General features: G+C 40.0%; 1 protein-coding gene across 3 annotated transcripts; it reads left to right on the forward strand.

Annotated features, from left to right (window-relative positions):
• Positions 1–576: 576 nt before the first annotated feature.
• LOC109931707 (complement decay-accelerating factor-like) lies at positions 577–19,535 on the forward strand. Of its 3 annotated transcripts, none has more exons than XR_007264789.1 (4): positions 577–658; positions 5,689–5,880; positions 16,397–16,493; positions 19,130–19,535. XR_007264789.1 is itself a non-coding variant. In XM_048612260.1 (4 exons), the coding sequence occupies exons 1-4, from the start codon at positions 1,057–1,059 to the stop codon at positions 19,152–19,154; spliced, it is 369 nt and encodes a 122-aa protein (XP_048468217.1). In that variant the 5' UTR covers positions 826–1,056; the 3' UTR covers positions 19,155–19,535. The 3 variants fall into 3 exon arrangements, 2 of the variants coding, with proteins under 2 accessions (XP_048468217.1, XP_020386564.2); XM_048612260.1 differs by lacking the exon at positions 577–658 and adding an exon at positions 826–1,111; XM_020530975.2 differs by lacking the exons at positions 577–658; positions 16,397–16,493; positions 19,130–19,535 and adding exons at positions 826–1,111; positions 9,115–9,169; positions 11,882–11,993.
• The last annotated feature ends 360 nt before the right edge of the window (positions 19,536–19,895 follow it).

Raw genomic sequence — 19,895 nt, forward strand, 5'->3', positions numbered from 1 at the left:
TATCCCGGCTGAAGCTTTTAGCATGATGAAACAAAATTCACAGCATCTTGAACGAATATACATTAAGGAAAAGTGGGAGGCCTTTGTTAACAGTAAATAGTGCTAATGGCTTTGAGTCTTGAAGAATGAACAGAGGGACCATGAGGTGTGCAATGCTGGCTGTGACGTACATGGATTTCCAAAAATATTTTTGAGAAAACTAGAAAATGCTTTCACCACAAAATGGGCATGAATGTGGCTCTCTGCTCCCACAGTGTTCATTTAAGGCTAAAGGCATAAAGCGCAGGCTTAAGACCCCTGTGCTTTAGTGGTTGTGTGTACACCTCTGACCCAGGTGGTCTGAGTTCAAGTCAAGTTGAAGTTGAAGTTGAATCATTACATGCCCGAACAGACTCATTAAAGAAAACTATAAAGGGCAGGCTTGGGGGTTGTACAGACTCAAATACTCAACATTTAAAAAAAAATATTCAGCTGTGCACTTGAACTAAATTCTGGCAATTGGGATTAGAACAGTTAAGTGATTTGTATTTGACCTGCGCGCACACGGTAGAACAAAGGGTCTTTTTCTGGTTCGTTGATCGCTATGATAAGGTGGTCAGGGTAGCGTCCCTGCCTCTAGAATGAGGAAGCTTCGGTTCACGTCTCACCTGCTTCAGAGGTGTGTTGTAATGTCTCTGAACAGGCTGGTTGGAAAAGATCTGGGGGATGCTTCTGGAGATGAGGGAGGTGGGATGGGGTGAGAAGTGAGTAAAGCCCCATCCTCCGGTCCCTGTGAAACACCTGTGCCTGGTGCATCCAGCTGGCGTAAGGAAATGCGCATGCGGGCCGCTCCTGGTGCTGTGGCGGGAAGTCCCTGGCACGCGGTGGGGGGCGAGAATTTGAACGGAAATTTAACGGCCAGGCCGGGACGTAAGGAGGCTGAGTGATCAATACCAGGAGAAGGGGAAAAAAAAGTAATAAACCGTGTTAAACTCTAACGGGAAGGATCTTCCTGGAGTTTTCCCTCCGATTTCAGAATCTCCTCGAATATTAGAAGAAAGGACGGAGGATTCCGAAATGTCGGAGCGGCTGGTCCTCGGTCTCCTGGCCGTCTGGGTGGCCCGGGTAACGGGTAAGCAGCGCCCTGGCTCCTCGCTGCTTTTTCAGGCCTGTGTTTGGAATCAGTGCGAGGGCGCATTTACAGCAGGAGCTCGGGTTTTTGCTCGAAACCGGTTCGGATGGACCAGGTCTGCACTGTGCCCATAGTGTGAAGTTTGGGATTAATGTTAATTGGGATAAGCAGTGTCAGCACTTTGCCCGCAGTGTGGAGTTTGGGATTAATGTAAATGGGATAAACAGTGTGGGGTTTGGGATGAATGTTAATTGGGATTAAAAAGTGTCAGCGCTGTGCCTATTGTGCCGGAAATCTGAAACAGAGGGAATTTTGGAACATAGTAGGAACTGCAGATGCTGGAGAATCTGCGATAACAAGGTGTAGAGCTGGATGAACACAGCTTCCTGCAAAAATGCCATCCGCTATTCCCACTTCCTTTGCCTCTGCCACATCTGGTCCCAGGATGAGGCATTCCACTCCCGAAAATCTCAGATGCCCTCGTCCTCGCTTTTCAAGGACCGCAACTCTTTTTTTTTACCTTTTCCTTCCCGCCCCCCTTCCACCACCCCCCCCCTTCCCTCCCCATAACAACCAAAACAGAATCCCCCTCGTCCTCACGTACCACCCCACCAACCTCTGGATCCAACGCATCATCCTCCAACACTTCTACCATCTGCAATCCGACCCCACCACCAAAGACATTTTTCCCTCCCCACCCTTATCTGCTTTCCGGAGGGACCACTCTCTCCGGGACTCCCTTGTCCACTCCACACTCCCCTCCAGCCCCACCACACCCGGCACTTTTCCCTGCAACCGCAGGAAGTGCTACACCTCCCCCCTCACCCTCACCCCCATCCCAGGCCCCAAGAAGACTTTCCACATCAAGCAGATGTTCACCTGCACATCTGCTAATGTGGTATACTGTATCCGCTGTCCTAGATGTGGCCTCCTCTACATCGGGGAAACCAAGTGGAGGCTTGGGGACCGCTTTGCCGAACACCTACGCTCGGTTCGCACTAAACAACTGCACCTCTCACTCACGAACCATTTCAACTCCCCCTCCCATTCCTCAGATGACACGTCCATCCTGGGCCTCCTGCAGTGCCACAACGATGCCACCCGAAGGTTGCAGCAACAGCACCTCATATTCCGTTTGGGAACCCTGCAGCCCAGTGCTATCAATGTGGACATCACAAGCTTCAAAATCTCCCCTCCCCCTACCGCGTCCCAAAACCAGCCCAACCTGTCCTTCCTCCCACCTATCCCCATCTCCTACCTACTAGCCTCATCCCGCCCTCTTGACCTGTCCGTCCTCCCTGGACTGACCTATCCCCTCCCTATCTCCCCACCTACACTCATCTTTACTGGCTCCATCCCCACCTCTTTGACCTGTTTGTCTCGTCTCGTCTCCACCTATCTTCTCCTCTATCCGCCTCCCCGTCTTTCCCTATTTATTTCAGAAACCCCTTCCCATCCCCCGTTTCTATGTTGGTTAAATGTGAATTCCCTTTTACAAAACCATGCTGATTCTTCTCACTTACCTAGGTGCATAGCAATAATCTCTTTAATGTTGAATTCTAACACCTTTGCCACAAAAGACATCAAGCTAACTGGTTTCTTATTTTCTGCCTTCATTCTTAATAGAGAGATTATATTTTGCTTTGCAGTCTTAATGAACCTTTCCTGAATTGAGGGAATTTTGGGAAATTAATATCAATGTACTTATTAGTTCATTGACCACCTCTTTTTAAGACAATAGGATAAAGTTTATCTGGACTACAAGATTTGTCAGGCCACAGGTTCTTCAAATTGTTTAAGACTAATTCTCTGGTTGTAATTTCACTAAGTTTCTCGCTTCATTTCACCTCCTGATTTACAGTTATTACTAGAATTTTTAAAGTATCTTTCTTCATGAAGACAGAAGCAAAAATATTTGTTAATTTCATTATACACTTCCTTATTATCTGTGATTAACTCCCCATTCTTACTCTCTAGAGGACCAACATTGATTTCATGTACTCTTGCTTTTTAAATACTCATGGCAAGCCTTGCTATCAGTTTTTACTTTCCTAGCTAGCTTCCTCATACCCCAAATTCCTCTTCCTTAACAGAGATAGTAAGAACTGCCAAAGCTGGAGTCGGAGACAACACCGTGTGGAACTGGAAAAACATAGAAGGCCAGGCAGCATCGGAGGAGCAGGAAAGTTGACCTTTCGGGTTGGGACCGTTCTTCAGAAATGAAGGGTCAGGACCCGATGCTGCCTGGCTTGCTGTGTTCCTCCAGCTCCACACTGTTGCCTCTTCCTTATCAATCTACTATTCATGCTATTCTTTATATTGTGACCAATCATCTGATCTACCACCCATCTTTACACAGTTATTTTGTTTTCCTTTTTGTGTTTAATATTTTCCCTAACTGCTTTAGTTAACTACAGATGGTGGATCCTCCCTTTTAAAATTTTATTGTAGGAATATGTTTCTTCTGAGTACTCTGAAATATCCCCCTCAAACCTCTTCCATTACATCTCTATTGATCTGTCCACTAGACTTCTATTCCAGTCCACTTCAACTAGCTCACCTTTCATCTGCATAAAGCTGTCCTTACTTAGGTGTAAAGTGCTAGTTTTAGACCCAATGATCATCATTTCAGATTGGATGTAAAATTCAACCACACTGGTCTCTGCTACAAAGGGGTGTCTTTACACTCTGGTCAGTAACTAATCATGTCACGTTACACAATCCTAAGTCTAATGTAATCTGCCTTCTGGCTTTTTCCAGAACTTACTGCTCTAAGAAGCTATCAAGAAAAGCATTCCAAACTACATCTGCCAATCTGATTTTTCTCAATTTATACTTGGATTAGAGTTATCTATGATTATTGCCATCCCTTTATCATATAAGCCCTTAATATTTCTTCTTGGATGCTTTGTCCCACTGGGCCCTTTTAGACCACTCCCATTAATTACTTCTTTCACTTAGAATTCCTTATCTCCACCCAAATCAATTCCTTATGTTGATTCCCTGATCTAAGGTTGTCTCTTATTATACAAATTTTGATTAAAAGCACTGCCCTTGCACCTTTTCCTAGCTTTCTATTCTTCTTGAATGTTATATAGCTCTCAATATTGAGTATGCAGTCCTTGTAATCCTGCAGCCATATCTCCATAATGGCTATTAGATCATTTTCGTTTTACTTCAGTGTGTGCTATCGATTTGTATATCTTGTCAAGAATGTTACATGCGTTCAGAAACGGAGCCTTTAGTCTTTTGTTATCTTTGTAACATTTTGGTCTTTCTGGGTTGGTGTATTCCTAGGTTTTTGTTTCACTTTGTCCCTTGCTGCCATCCTCTGATCCTCTTTTCCCATGTTACTATTTTCCTCTCTTACCTTGTCTCTACTCTTTGATATATCACATCTTTCTACATTTGATTCCTTGTTCCCATTATTTAGCCCAAAACCCTCTCTTTGTCCCTAGTTATGTGGTTTGCAAGAACATTGGCCCAAAAAGCACAAAATGTGGTAAGTATGCCCCTTATGCTAATTGTTATTCAAGTCTGTTGATAATTTAGTGTACTAAAATTGTTCTGTATTGCTCAGTCATCTTGACTGACTATATCTAACCTCACATTCTAGAATCACTTTCTGGTTGACAGGAATAGTAGCAACAATTGCTGAAGTTAAATGCAAATACAAAAATATCAGATTGATCTTTGTGCAGCAGCAATAATGAATGGATTGCCAGTGCAATTTATGATAAAATCTATTTCTTTGTATCCGTTTGTATTGAGAAGCCAGCAATCTGTGAAAATTGTAACTTTCAGGGAAACTGGTATTTCAATATTAGTTATGTTTGAATTCACCTAGTAAGAATGGGGCTGTGGTGAGGATTTCAGTAGGTCACTCAGAACATTTCAAGGTTACTGAAAAGCCAGTTTTAGTCAGTTAGTTGGCGAGAGAGTCCAGAACAGAGGAATAGACATGCATGAAAAGTGTTTACTCTTAGCTGTGCTGCTAAGAAGGCAGCTGAAGATCATTGGCTGTGTGTACTTTGGCCTCAGGAAGAAGTCTCAGGAGTCATTCAATAGCTCCATGCATTTAGGACTGGGAGCAAGCTGGTACAGCCAAGTATTAAGTGTTAGAGTTCACAGAAAGCTATATGAACTATTAAGCTGAGAGTGGGAGTGATATTTGCTTGGTGCAATTGAGAAATATTGAGTCTCAGAAAAACCCTGAGGCAGCAACAACTTGGTGAAGCTATTTGTCTGCAGTTAACTATGTCTGAGTAAGCACTAGAATGCAGTTTCCAGCATTTAGTGAAGTATGGTCCTAGGAAAGGAGAGGAGGAACACTTAGAAGATGCACCAGCAAGACTTTCACCTGCCCTCCAGCAGCTCAGAAACTTCCAACTCTTTCTAATTGGTCAGTAACAAAGGATTTTAAAAAAAAACAAGGTTGTAGATCAACAAAAGAATGTTAAGACTAAGGGAGATATCTTCCAGTTATTGAACTTAATGCCCTGTTTTGTCTTTGACTGTGACTTGAAGATATCATAACTTGTGTTAGAATTATGAACTTGTCTCTCTGTTTTTTTAAGGTGACTGTGGCACACCTCCACGTTTGAATAACGGTTCACCAACTGATGCATTTCTTGGTTTGAGCTCATTTCCTTTGGGTACCAAGGTTACTTACAGATGTTATCCAGGTTATACATTCACCTCAGGAAGTAGAAGATTTTCTACTTGTAACGCAGATTCAACCTGGACAACATTAAGGAGCACTTGTGAAAGTAAGCCTTCAGAGTAATGTTAATATCCTTCTGCCTTGTTCTTTCCTGAAGGAAATATTCAGTGTGTTCACATGGTTTAATAAGTGTGTGCAGGTGTCCAGTATTTCATCCACATGGTCATTTATACTGTGATGAAAGGTGTATCATTTAAATTTATCAATGTCATTTTTGTGATTTGGATCTCAAAATAGAGGCAGCTAAGTATTGGTTATTTCTGTGAGGTTTTCACTTTAGAAATAAGGTTAGAGAATCCTCTAGAAAAGTTATTTAACTCCAGCATTTCTCAGAAAGAAAGATGACTGCAGAACCCCTGTGGAGTTATACTGTTGGGCTTATGACAGGCAGGATAAACATTTTAATGTCATTAGATTCTCCCAAATGAAAATCTAGGTTTGAGGAAAGTTTTGGAAAAATTAGTTTAAAAATAAACGAGGATTGAGTTCAGAAGCAAAGTTAGTTTCTGTTCCAGAAGGAACTCCAAGCAGTTCAGGGAACCAGTCACCTCAGGACAATTTGGTTAGAAATTTGCAGGATTTTCAAAACAGACGGTTTCGCCCTCAAATTTTTGAGAAGTTCATGGTGGAAGGCTTGGAAAGGACTTGACAATTGTCTCTACAGTTCACAGCAAAAAAAAAAGGATCAGCTAAGTAAAGCCTGAAGGAGTTATGATAAGGGGGTATTTCTCTGGACGTGGGTCTTTATAGTGGAAGCTTTTCAGCAGACAGGTTGAAACTTTGTGTTTTGAGACCTTTCTAACTGTCTATAAGTTTGTTTATTTTGGTTTGCTTTTCTATTTCTTCTACTATTAAAACAATACTCTGCTGTGTTCTTAAAGAAAATCTGCAGCCTCATGTGAATAACCATCATGTTAACTACCATGCTGGGTGGCAGTGTGTGCTGTGAGGAGGATTCTAAGAGGCTGCAGGGTTACTTGGACAGTGGCTGAGTGGGCAAATACAATACAATGTGGATAAATGGGAGATTATCCACTTTAGTTGCAAAAACAGGAAGGCAGATTACTGAATGGTGGTAGTTTAGGAAACAAGACCTGGGTGTCATGGTGGAACAGTCGCTGAAGGTTGGCATGCAGGTGCAGCAGGCAGTGAGGAAAGCTAATGGCATGCTGGCCTTCATAGTGAGGATTTGAGTATCAAAGTAAGGATATCTTGCTAGAGTTATGCAGGCATTGGTGAGGCCACACCTTGAGTGTTGTGTGCAGTTTTAGCTCCTAGTCTGAGGAAGGACATTGTTGCTATTGAGGGAGTCCAGCGAAGGTTCACCAGTCTGATTCCTGGGATGGCAGGACTGACATTTGAGGAAAAACTGGATTGACTGGGCTTGTATTCGCTGGAATTTAGAAGAATGAGAGGGGGTTCTCATAGAAACATATGAAATCCTGATGGGACTGGACAGGCTAGATGGGGGAAGAATGTTCCCGATGACGGGGATGTACAGAGTTGATGGTCAGAGTCCAAGAATAAGGGGAAAGCCATTCAGAACTGAGATGAGGAAGAATTTCTTCACTCAGAGAATTGAGAACCTGTGGAATTTTCTGCTACAGAAAGCTGCTGAGGCCAGTTCATTAGATATATTCAAGAGGGAGCTGGACATGGCCCTTGCAGCTAAAGGGTATGGGAAGAGGTGGGAATTGGATGCTGAGATTGCATGATCAGCCATGATCTTATTGAATGATGGCGCAGGCTTGAAATGCCAAATGGCCTATTCCTGCATCTGTTTTCGATGTTTCTATGTTCGTTCAAATGTTTAATCAGTTAAGACCTAATTTGGTTAGAAATCTGTCTAAAACTGAATTTGTCAATTCAAAAATGATTTTTCTAGGCCAAGTAGCATTTAGAAAGCCAGAAGTTATTTGTTTTGGATTTTCCCATGCTAAGATAATACGTGACATTCTGGGATGTATTGCTATGAGTGGATTTTATTGGAAGCTTGTTCCACTGTAGTAGATCCTTGGTAAAATTTATTGAATAAGGCAAGAATCTTGAACAGGCAACATAATGAAACTTGAAAGCTATGCTGATAACACCAGTTTTATTAGCACTGAGTTAATGAGCCATTCAAACTGGCATTTGATGCCAGAGACATCAGCATGGGTGCTATTTTGCTGCAAGGAAACAAATTGGGAATTGACATTTGTCAATTTTCTTTATGAAGAAACTGGATGTCTGTCAACAGAAGTATTTGATGCTGGTGAAAGAGACACCAAATCTCTTGTGCTCTACATCATTTTGCACATTATATATCCAGCAACCCAGAAGAAAATAATTGATACGGACCAGAATTCTTTGACTTTTTAATGAGAACTTGCGGTTGTTTTGTTGGAGTTTAATGCTTCAGTCATTATTGATCATTAATTTGGCTGATAAGAACAATTATGTAGCAGATGCTTTCATAAGAATATATGTGAAGAAAACCAAATGCCGTGAATCAAATTGACTTGTGTAAAATAGGGTTGATATGAAATTTGTACGTTGAATGGAAGTAGATTACTACTGTTAATTGAACATAGAATTTCAGTTATAAAGAACTTGTTGATGGGAAGTGTAAATGCATCCCTTTGAGAAATTTTCATTCTTCTTTTGGGGAAGGTGTGATGTAACATTTATAATTCATATATTTTAATACTATATTTCAAATTTAGATGTTAAAATAGAGGCAGATAGGTGTTGGCTGTTTTTGTGAAGTGATTTCCTTTAAGGAAAGATCAGAGAACGACCAAATCCAGGAATTTGTCACATAACAAGGGAGTGTAGATCCCCATGGTGTTAATGATAATATGTTTTATGTTGTTGGGCTTATGACAAATTAGGTAAATCTTTAAGGTTTCAATTCAGAAGCAAGTTTAGTCTTTCTTCTCACCCCAGCTGAATAGCTTAGTTTGTTAATCTTCCAAACCGAGAGTTTGGTTAGAAATCTGCATGTTATTAGAATTGAGAAAGCTCAGGATCTTAGATGTGTGAGCAGTTCATGTTGGCATACTTCAAAAGGGCTCATCAAATTGTCTCTACTATCTATGGCAAAGAAGCTATAAGGAGTCGGTTAAATAGAAATTTAATGAGTTGGGATAGGAGTGTAATTTCTCTGGCCATGAGTTGTGTATTGGATAATATTGAGAAATAGGTTGAAACTTTGTTTTTCTTTGATATTGAGATTGTTTGACCTGTCTTCTATATTTAAATATATTTTGTGTAATAACCTTCTGTTTTGTTGTTAAAGAAAATCTGCAGTCTTGTGTGAATTCGTCTCAGTGAGTAACCACCGTGTGAACTAGGTAAATGTAAAGAAATATGATATAGCAATGCATGCAACATTGAGTAAACTGTTTACACAACAGCAAAGCCTTGATTTGTTTTTTTTCCCCTCCACTCATCTTCACATATGATCTTAGGAACATTGTTATAGGAATAGATCATTCAGTCCATTAACCTTGCTGCTGTACTAAATTAGATTTCTTATGGTCATCTATTTAAACGCTGCTGTATTATACAATATTCCATATCCTTTCATGTAATAGTTTCCAGCAACTATTAATCTCTGTCCTGTACATTCTCAATGATTGTCCTAACATAGTTCTATCAGGGTAGAGAGATCCAAAGATTCACCACCCTCTTAGTTAAGAAATCTGAGTCGTCTCATCTGAGTCTTAAATGGTCCAACTCTAGCCCTGCATTTATGTCCCCTAGTTTTAGACTCACCATCGAAGGGAAACATTTCCACTCGGGGTGGGTTATGCCCTGTAAGAATTTTGTAAGTTTCATTGAGGTCACCTCTAATTCTTCAAAACTCCAGGAAAACCAGTATCCACAATCTCTCTTCTTAGGACAATCCTGCCATCCAGGGATTAACTTGGTGAGCCTCCATTTCACTCCCTCTATGGCAAGACTGTCCTGTCTTAGATAAAGGGATCAAAACTGTATATAATACTCCATGTGAGGCCTCACCAAGATTCAATAGAACTGTATAACGATATTTTTATTCATGTACTTAAATTCCCTTGCAAACAAGACTAGCATATCATTAATTGCTTGCTGCACTTGCATGCTGACTTGTATTGACCTATGAACAAGACCCTTTGGAACTTAAACTCCCCAAGTTCTTGTCACTTAAGAAATATTCTTCTTTTCTGATGCTTTTTTCTGCCAGCAGAATGATCAAATTGTGATCAGGGTTGGAACATCAGGAATAGAGAGTAAGCCCTTAAGTCTGTTACATGGTTGATTTATGACCTAATTTCACTTATGTAGTTTGCACTGTATTCCTCAATATATTTTGGTTAACAACAATCTTCCAATTTTTGTTTTCTTATGTCAGAATTTATCTAATCTCACAGTTGTGTGAGTTTCTTAATTTCATTCAAGGAAGGGCTTGTTTCAATATCCAAACTATGCCGTTGGGTTTGGATTGCCCAAGCAGCAGAAATAATTTGTCTCTATCACATCTCTATAATTTGTCCTAATATCTTATAAATTTCGACCAAATCATCCTTTGTTATACTGCAGAAGACCAGAAAATTGCTGAAGGATATAAATGCAGCCAATCTTGATAAATCATATTTTTTTTTGGTTTTAATGAGGTGTTCTTTCACAGAAAGATAAAGATGCAATAAAGCAGATTTGGTTTTAGCTGTAAGGCAAATGTTTATTACTTGGAAGAAATGAAGATAACTATTAATAAACCGAACTACTTACATATATTGCACATTTAAAAATATAATTCCATTAATCCCCAAAACCCCCTTCAAAGCAATCACACGCTAGAGGAAAGAACATAAGAACTGGGAGCAGGAGTAGGCCGTCTGGCCCTTCGAGCCTGCTCCACCATTCAATAAGATCATGGCTGATCTTTTCGTGGACTCAGATCCACTTACCCGTGTTCTCACCGTATCCCTTAATTCCTTTATTGTTCAAAAAAAATCTACCTTTATCTTTAAAAACGTTTACTGAAGTAGTGTCAACTACTTTACTGGGCAAGGAATTCCATAGATTAACAACCCTCTGGGTGAAGAAGTTCCTTCTCAGTTCAGTCCTAAATCTGCTCCCTCTTCACCTGCCAGTGGAAACATCCTCTCTACTTCTGTCTTATCTATTCCCTTCATAATTTTATATGTTTCTATAAGATCCCCCCTCAATCTTCTGAATTCCAATGAATATAATCCCAATCTACTCAGTCTGTCCTCATAAACCAAACCCCTCAACTCCGGAATCAACCTAGTGAACCTCCTTTGCACCCCCTCCAGTGCCAGTACATCCTTTCTCAAGTAAGGAGACCAAAACTGCACACAGTACTCCAGGTGTGGCCTCACCAGCACCTTGTACAGCTGCAATATAACCTCTCTGCTTTTAATCTCAATCCCTTTAGCAATGAAGGACAAAATTCCATTTGCCTTTCTAATTACTTGTTGTACCTGCAGACCTACCTTCTGTGATTCATGCACAAGGACACCCAGGTCCCTCTGCATAGCAGCATGCTGCAACTTTTTACCATTCAAGTAATAATCCTTTTTACTATTACTCCTACCAAAATGTATGACTTCACATTTATTTACATTGTATTCCATCTGCCAGACCTTTGCCCACTCACTCAATGTATCTATGTTTCTCTGCACACTTTGCTCTGCCACTCGTCTTAGTGTCATCTGCAAACTTTGACACCCTACACGTGGTCCCCAACTCCAAATCATCTATATAAATTGTAAATAATTGCAGTCCCAACACCGATCCCTGAGGCACACCACTAGTCACTGACTGCCAGCTAGAATAGGCTTCCTGTATCCCACATTGGGCTTGACTTACTTATGGCATCATTTCCCATTCATGACAATCTGATTGCCTCTTCCTTGATTCAATATATAACTGACCTTAAACCTTATCAGCTTCATGTAACTTCTCCAGAGTTTTAATCAAACATTTCAGATTTGGAACTTTTACACTCAACTCCTTACACTGAGGTGATCAATTTTTAACAATTCTATTTTCTCCCTTAGGAGCAACTGCTTTACATAGCCAGCTTCAGTTAAGAATCCTGAAGAACAGCTCAAACTGAAATTTAAAGGAAGGTGTTTTCCCCCATTCAACTGATGCTATCAGTTCTGAAGAAGGTCACTGGACTCAAGATGTTAATTCTGATTTCTCTCCGCAGATGCTGACAGACCTGCTGTGTTTCTCCAGCAGTTTCTATTTTTGTTTCAGAATTCTAGTATCTCCAGTGCTTTGATTTGTTTTAGTATTTCTCTCAATTATGTTTTGAAATAAATCACTATGACTACAGAAGCACTTGAGAGTTAATCATTAACCCCTTTATTTACACAGAAGATCCATGTGTCACTATTTGAAAATCAAAAATCCAACTAAAATTTAAACTATTTTATAGCATATATAAATCACATCTTAAATTATGCTATGTATAGGGGCACAGTAAATATGCAATTAATGGCCATCTCTGCCTTTAATTGAATGAGTAATTAACTAATTCTGATGTCAATGAAACATTTTGACAAAATATGCCTTTTCTTTCTGAAATATCCAAGTTCTGTACTGCAAACTGTCTACTTGAATAGACAATATTAACCATCTGAATTCCAGTTAACTCAACCCAAGCATGTGCAATGGAATCCATTATTTTTCATTTGCTTATCTGAGGACATGAGGTTTGACATAATTGTTAATTCTTAGCACCGTTGTTTACAAAATACCACAAGTTGGAGCAATGGAAAGATAAACTGTTTTGTGTCAAACATTTGTAAATTCATATAAATGGTAGTTTTATTCCTGAATTTTAATGAGTTACTGAATAAGCTTACATGTAGTTAATTTCTCCTATAATTTAGATATACGTAATCGTCAATTGCTAAATTCACTCACCAAATGGGCTATGTATGATGTAGTGGCATAGTGGTAATATTACTAGGCTAGTAATCCAGCAGCCCAGGCTAATGCTCATTAGAAATGAGTGGAAGTCCCACCATATCAATTTAAATCTAATTAATTAATCTGGAATAAAAAGTATTCTAATAGTGCCCATGAAACCATTGCCAATTTTCAGAAGGAAAGAAAATCCAATGTTCATGAGACTCTAGTCCTACAGTAATGTGGTTGACTTTTAAATGCCTTTTGAAGTGTTCTAGCAAGCTATTCAATTATGTGAAACTGTCACATATTTTCATAAAAGGATTAAAACTTGACAGACCACCTGACATCAATCTGGACACAAGAACCAAAAATGGTAAACCCAATGCTGTTAAGTGTGAAAATTCCTCTTTTTAGTAAGAACTGCTTTTTGCCACAATAGGGAGAACTGTCCCATGGATGTGCATGGAATCAAGTTTTACAGACGTTGTCACAGATATCAGCATCTTTAGGTATACCCTGTCTCACTGGAAAGACAGGCTCACCAGAGGTTCTGACAAAGTGATATGCAGTGGGAGGGAGTTTTCCTGGGAAGCTTCAACATTGCCTCTGGACCTCAAGAGGTTTTATTGAATCAGGCTACACATGGGTTAGGAAACCTCCTCCTACTTACTACCTATTATCTGTCCTCAGCTGATGAATCATTCCTCCTCTGTATTGAAAACCAGTTGTAAGAAGCGCCAAGGATGATGGAGACTCGGTTTGTACTCTATGTTGGAGAATTCAATGTCCAACATCATGAATGGCACTGAGGCATGTTTTTGTCAGCATGGCAATGGCAGTGTTGATGGATGAAGGCTGTTGCTGAACCTATAGCATTGGGAGGAAGGGTTAATAGGCTACATTCCGCCCACGGGTGAGCCCCAATTTTTCCGGAGTGTAGTCTCCTGCATGTATAGGGAGATGTCTGGAAGTGATAGGTTGTGGAACGTATGTTGACAGTTATAGTAGGGAGTTGGATATGATAGGGTGGGAATCAGTAATTCAGGGGGATACACAATTCATAGCTGCCCCTTTGGCACAGGCCATTCTGTACAAGGGCTACAACTTTAGACATCCTGGCTGACAGCTCAAATGAGAGAGGTAGGGCACAGTTGGGTCAGCATTACTGGCAGCTTGATCCCATTTGTCAGCGTTTGGCCCATATCCCTTTTAACCCCTTTCTATTCTTGTGCCTATCCAGATGCCTTTGAAATGATTATAATTGTACCCACCTCCTCTGGCAGCTTCTTCCATCCATGCACCACCTTCTGCATGAAAAGTTGCCCCTCTGGTCCCTTTTAAATCTTTCTCGCTCTCACCTTAAACCTAAGCCCTCTAACATGGCACCTCATTAGTCCGTCAGAAAATCTAAACTGAGACTTTGCTGCCCTCAAAAAAAAAAAAAAAAGTTCTCCCAATTTAAATGTAGCCTTTACAAAATCAAAAGACAATTGTGCTGTTATTTTTGACTTTGAATAAATCTGTTCAACCTTCCCCCAACAAATGTCCCCCACTCATTACATTCCTCATCACTTTGCTTTCCCTATTCCCCTGCAATGCTGCATCCTCCCCAATGTATGTGACGATCCTATCCATGTGACAGCTGATGTCCCTATTTGATCCCAGAGTTTATCAACAATTCAGGTTGTAATGTTGCTCCTGAACCTATACCTTTCCAAGTTAGTTTTCCTTCCTGTAGCCTACTAACCCTTGCTCCCAGTGCTATAGGTTCAGCAACAGCCTTCATCCATAAACACTGCCGTTGCCATGCTGACAAAAACATGCCTCAGTACCATTCATGATGTTGAACATTGAATTCTCCAACATAGAGTACAAACCGAGTCTCTGTCATTCTTGGCACTTCTTACAACATGTTAGTCATTAAGATCAATGTAATAAAATCATGGAGCAAAAGTAAATCGTGGCTTGATTGCCACCTTTTTAATGTCTCAGGTATGTATGGTGCAGTGGAGGAAGGGGGATACACGTAATTCATAGCTGCCCCTTTGGCACAGGCCATTCTGTACAAGGGCTACAACTTTAGACATTCTGGCTGACAGCTCAAATGAGAGAGGTAGGGCACGGTTGGGTCAGCATTACTGGCAGCTTGATCACGGTAAAGCCACACTAGAATGGTTTGGCTGCAATGTTCTTGAAGGTGGATTGAATGGCGGAGCAGACTTAATGGGCCAAATGGCCTAATTTCAGCTACTATGTCTTCTGGCCTTATGATAAGGACATGGTGAGTGCTGAATTAAGAGACCTTGGAGTGCAGGTTCATAGTTCTTTGAAAGTGGAGTCATAGGTAGACAGGGTAGTTTTTTAAAAAAAGGCATTTGGTACGCTTTCCTTCTTTGGTCAGTGCATTGAGTACAAGAGTTAGGAGGTCACGTTGTGGCTGTACAGGACATTAGTTAGGCCACTTTTGTAATACTGCATGCAATTCCAGTCTCCCTGCTAGAAATGATTATGTGAAACTTGAAAGGGTTCAGAAAAGATTTACAAGGATGTTGCCAGGGTTGGAGGGTTTGAGCTATGGGGAAATGATGAATAGGCTGAGGCTATGTCCCCTGGAGTGTTGGAAGCTGAGGGATGACCATATAGAAGTTTATGAAGCCATGATGTGTGTGGATAGGGTAAATAAACAAAGTCTTTTCCAAGACTAGAGGTCATAGGTTTAAAGGTGGGAGGGGAAAGATTTAAAAAGGACTTGAGCGGCAACTTTTTCACGCAAAGGGTGGTGTGTGTGTGGAATGAGCTGCCAGAGGAAGTGGTGGAGGCTCGTACAATTACAACGTTTAAAAGACATCTGGATGGGTATATGAATAGGAAGGTTTTAGAGGGATATGTGCCAAATGCTGGCAAATGAGACTAGATTAATTTACGATATCTGATTGACATGGAAGAGTTGGACCAAATGGTCTGTTTCCATGCTGTACATCTATGATTCTGTTAGCTGACTATTGTGGATGTGAAGGCTCCATTATGTGCTTTAAGTAACTGTGCAATATATGCTGTCTCCTTGGTTTTGATTTGAGTGACTTGACCAAGAATTTTGTTAATCAGAAAATAATTTCCAAGTTAGTTTTCCTTCCTGGTTTCCTTTTTATTTCAAATGGGGTCTTAAATGCACTAGATTTCACAATTATAATTTTAATTGGTCAAACAACTACTACAGACACCGTAACCATGGACATAGCTCTCTTAGTCACAAGTAACACTTCCCCACGTGCTTGTGGAAGGAAAACACTTTGACACCGAACTGACGTGTAATTTCAAGTGCTACAGGGCTCAAATCAAGGCTTTAAAGGAACAAAACATGGGACTTGTATTATACCAGATCCAGAACTTTCCAATACATTTGACATGATTGTTAAAGCTATCTCAATTTGCACATTATTAAATTTTGTTGTCCACTAAATGCCGAGCAATGCACTATAGCTTATTAGGGTAATGCTTGTAGTTATCAAGTTATCGGGGAAATAGCTCAATATTTAGAATTTTGTAGTAGTCTACCATATAATAAGATTTTCCTGAAATAGTTGAAGTAAAGGTTGGAGGTCTGGATATTTCTTTATCTAATCGAATGTGCTTTTCTTCCCTCTGTCTAGAACTAATTTGTGGTAATCCAGGGGAGATTCTGAATGGATATTATGAAGCGTCTGATGTAACTTTTGGAAGCCAAGCTATGTTTTATTGTGACCCTGGGTGAGTATTTGGTGCACAAATAGGCAAAAGGGCTATGTTTCTTCAATGTAACTAATCAGGTATATTTATAAATAAGACCCATTGATTACTTGTTTTTCATGTTTCTGATGATGTTTAACCAGGTAGCCTGAATAAAGCTACCAACTTATTGTCAAAGGAAAGACAATTTTGTTGATTCTATTTCAGCATCCTCCAAAATAACTTAGTTGCTGAGTTGGTGCTAAATTGCTAGTGGAATAGTGGGACTGATTTGAAAGCAAATGCAGTTCTATTAGTAGAGCCAGAAAGTAAATTAAAGAAGAGAATTTTGTCTTAAGTTAAAGTAAATAAGGAGACTGCCATGGTATTAAATGAAATAAATATCAATAAGGATTAGGGTACTAGGAAGGTTTGCAGTACTTCGTCTGTATGAAATACCTCCTTGGCAGCTGAAAGAAGTAAGGTTGGAAATTAGAGATATCCTGGCCATAATCTTTTGTCATCCTTAGAATCAGGCATCTGACAAAGGAGTTGAGAAGTGTAAACGTTTAATAATAATGATGGATAAGCTTTGAGTATGTTGGAAAGATTTTAATGGAGCAAATTGAAGTCAGAGTTGTACATTCTGGAAACAAGTCCTTCGATCCACTGCGTCCGCGTCAACCAGATATCCTAAACTGATCTACTCCCATTTGCCAGCATTTGGCCCATATCCCTCTTAAACCCTTTCTATTCATGTGCCTATCCAGATGCCTTTGAAATGATTATAATTGTACCCGCCTCCACTACATCCTCTGGCAGCTTGTTCCATCCATGCACCACCTTCTGCATGAAAAGTTGCCCCTCTGGTCCCTTTTTAAATCTTTCTCGCTCTCGCCTTAAACCTAAGCCTTCTAGTTTTAGACACGCTTCCGTAGGAAAAAGACCTTGGCTACTCATCCATGCCCCTCGTGATTTTATAAACCTCCTATAAGATCATTCAGCCACCAACGCTCGAGGTTTAAAACCCCAAGTTTATTCAGCCTCTCCCTATAACTCAAATCCTCCAATCCTAGCCACATCTTCATACATCTTTTTTTTTGTTGGAAACCTTTCAAGTTTAACAACTTAATTCCTATAGCAGGGAGACCAGAATTGAATGCAGTATTCTAAAAGTAGCCTCACCAGTATTCTGTACAGCCACAATGTGATTCTTGTTATACCCCGCCCTTTCCCAATCTATAGCCATTCAGATAATGATCTGCCAACGTGAATACCCTCATATTTATCTACATTATACTTCATCTGTCGTGCATTTGCCCACTCAGTCAACTTGTCCAAATCACACTGAAGCATCTCTGCATCCTCCTCACAGTTTACCCTCCCATCTACCCAGTGTTGTGTCAACAGTAGCTATACTTGAATTAATAATACATAAGGTGAATAATTGGGGCCCAAGTACTATTGCCTGTGGTGCCCCACTGGTCATTACATGCCATTCTGAAAAAGACTCTTATTCCCACTCTTTGTTTTCTGTTCATGTCCATGCACTACCCTCAATCCCATATGCCTTAATTTTACATACTAATCTTTTATGTGGGACGTTACTGACAGTCTTCTGAAAGTCTAAGTAAACTACATCCACTGATCACCACCCACTTCTCCCCACATCAACTTTGCTGGTTACATCCTCAAAGAATTCCAGTAAACTTGTCAAGCATGATTTCCATTTCATAAATCCCACTGACTCTATCCAATTCTGTCACTGTTTTTCATGTTCTCTGCTATGAAATATTTTAGAATTGGCTCTAGCATTTTCCCTTCTACTCATTTCAGATTAAACGGTCCATAATTCCCTATTTTCTTTCTAGCACCTTATGTAAATAGTGGGGTTACATTAGCTGCTCTCCAATCTGTAGGAACTGTTCCAGAATCTATAGAATCTTTAAGTGTGACCACCTATGCATCAACTATTTCTAGGGCCACTTTCCTAAGTACTCTGCGATACAGATTATTGCACCCTGGGGATTTATTAGCCTGTAATTCCATCAATTTTCCAACACTATTTCCCTACAAATATTGATTTCCTTAAAAATAAAAAGCAAAGAACTGTGGATACTGGAAATCTGAAATATAAACAGAAATAGTTGGAGAAACTCAGCAGGTTTGGCTGCATCTGAAATCCAAACTGTTCCTAATCCTCAAGTTTGCTGCTTTTTATGGCCAACTTGCATGTGTTTTCATTGGAACTTGGAGCATCCAAGGTGAATCTGGGGTACCAAGAGAATTGTGTAGAGCCCTGCGTCAGATATCTTGCATCAGAAAACTGTCCTCAATTAAGTTGAGGGCAGTAAGGGCTCTTTGTGGCAGGAATGTCAATTAGCCTCATTATTGAGCCACTTGATGTTAATTATCCTATGCCCACTGGAATTTTGTGGTGGCTTAGATTTAATGGAACTTATACTGCTCTCCCCAGCAAGGGAGTGAGATGAAATAGATTGTTTTTCAGCTGTGACATACTCAATGGGCCGCCTTCTAGGCTGTATTTCATGATTTCTTGATTTTTGAACTATTTGTGCTGTGATCAATTAATTACTGATAATATGGCTGAGAAAATGTAAGCTATTCTTTAGCTCCCTAATATGTCACCTATATCATTGAAATTTTCTATGAAATAGAATTGAAGTGGGAGAGTGCAGATGAAAACCAATACCAAAGGTTGAAGATCCTTATGTTCTAGAGATTCTACCAATACTAGAATGATTGATTGTGAAATGTAACATGCTGAAAAACAGTAATGGGAATTTCAAGGCTTGATTAACCAGTGAACGTTTCCTTCTAACACAAGCAGCATGCAAACTTCATACTCTTGTATTATTGCATCATTTAAATTGTACCAATGTGCATTGCAGTGTATATTTCTTTGAACAGTATAATCATTCTTCAAATGGAATGTTGTATTTTGTTTTATTGCTCAAATCCCTGAAAGGCATTATACCATTAAGACAGCTAGATCTCTCTGTTCAATCAGTAGTCTGTTAAAGAAGCAAGCAGACAACCAGACTACTGTTCAGTCTGTTAGTCAGCCAGTCAACTATGTATTTATTATAATCATAATTTAAGTAAGCCTATAACCCAGGCTGTAGATCTAAGTTTGACATGTCATTTTACGTGCACATAGTTGTTAATAAACTTCACGATATCTGACTCAATAAGAATTTGATTTTATTTTGAGGTATATGTCATGTGGGCTAATATATAGAAAACCACAAGCATGCCACATGGTGTCTATTCATTACCATGATTCTATGTACAGCCAACATGATGACTGCTGAGTCAATAGGTGTGAAGCTTGAAAAGCACAGCAGGTCAGACAGCAACCAAGGAGCAGGAAAGTCAATGTTTTAGGCTGAAATCCTTCGTCGGGACTGGGGGGAGGGGAGC

Source organism: Rhincodon typus, chromosome 25, assembly GCF_021869965.1.
Source record: "Rhincodon typus isolate 14 chromosome 25, sRhiTyp1.1, whole genome shotgun sequence".
Lineage (NCBI taxonomy): Eukaryota > Metazoa > Chordata > Chondrichthyes > Orectolobiformes > Rhincodontidae > Rhincodon > Rhincodon typus.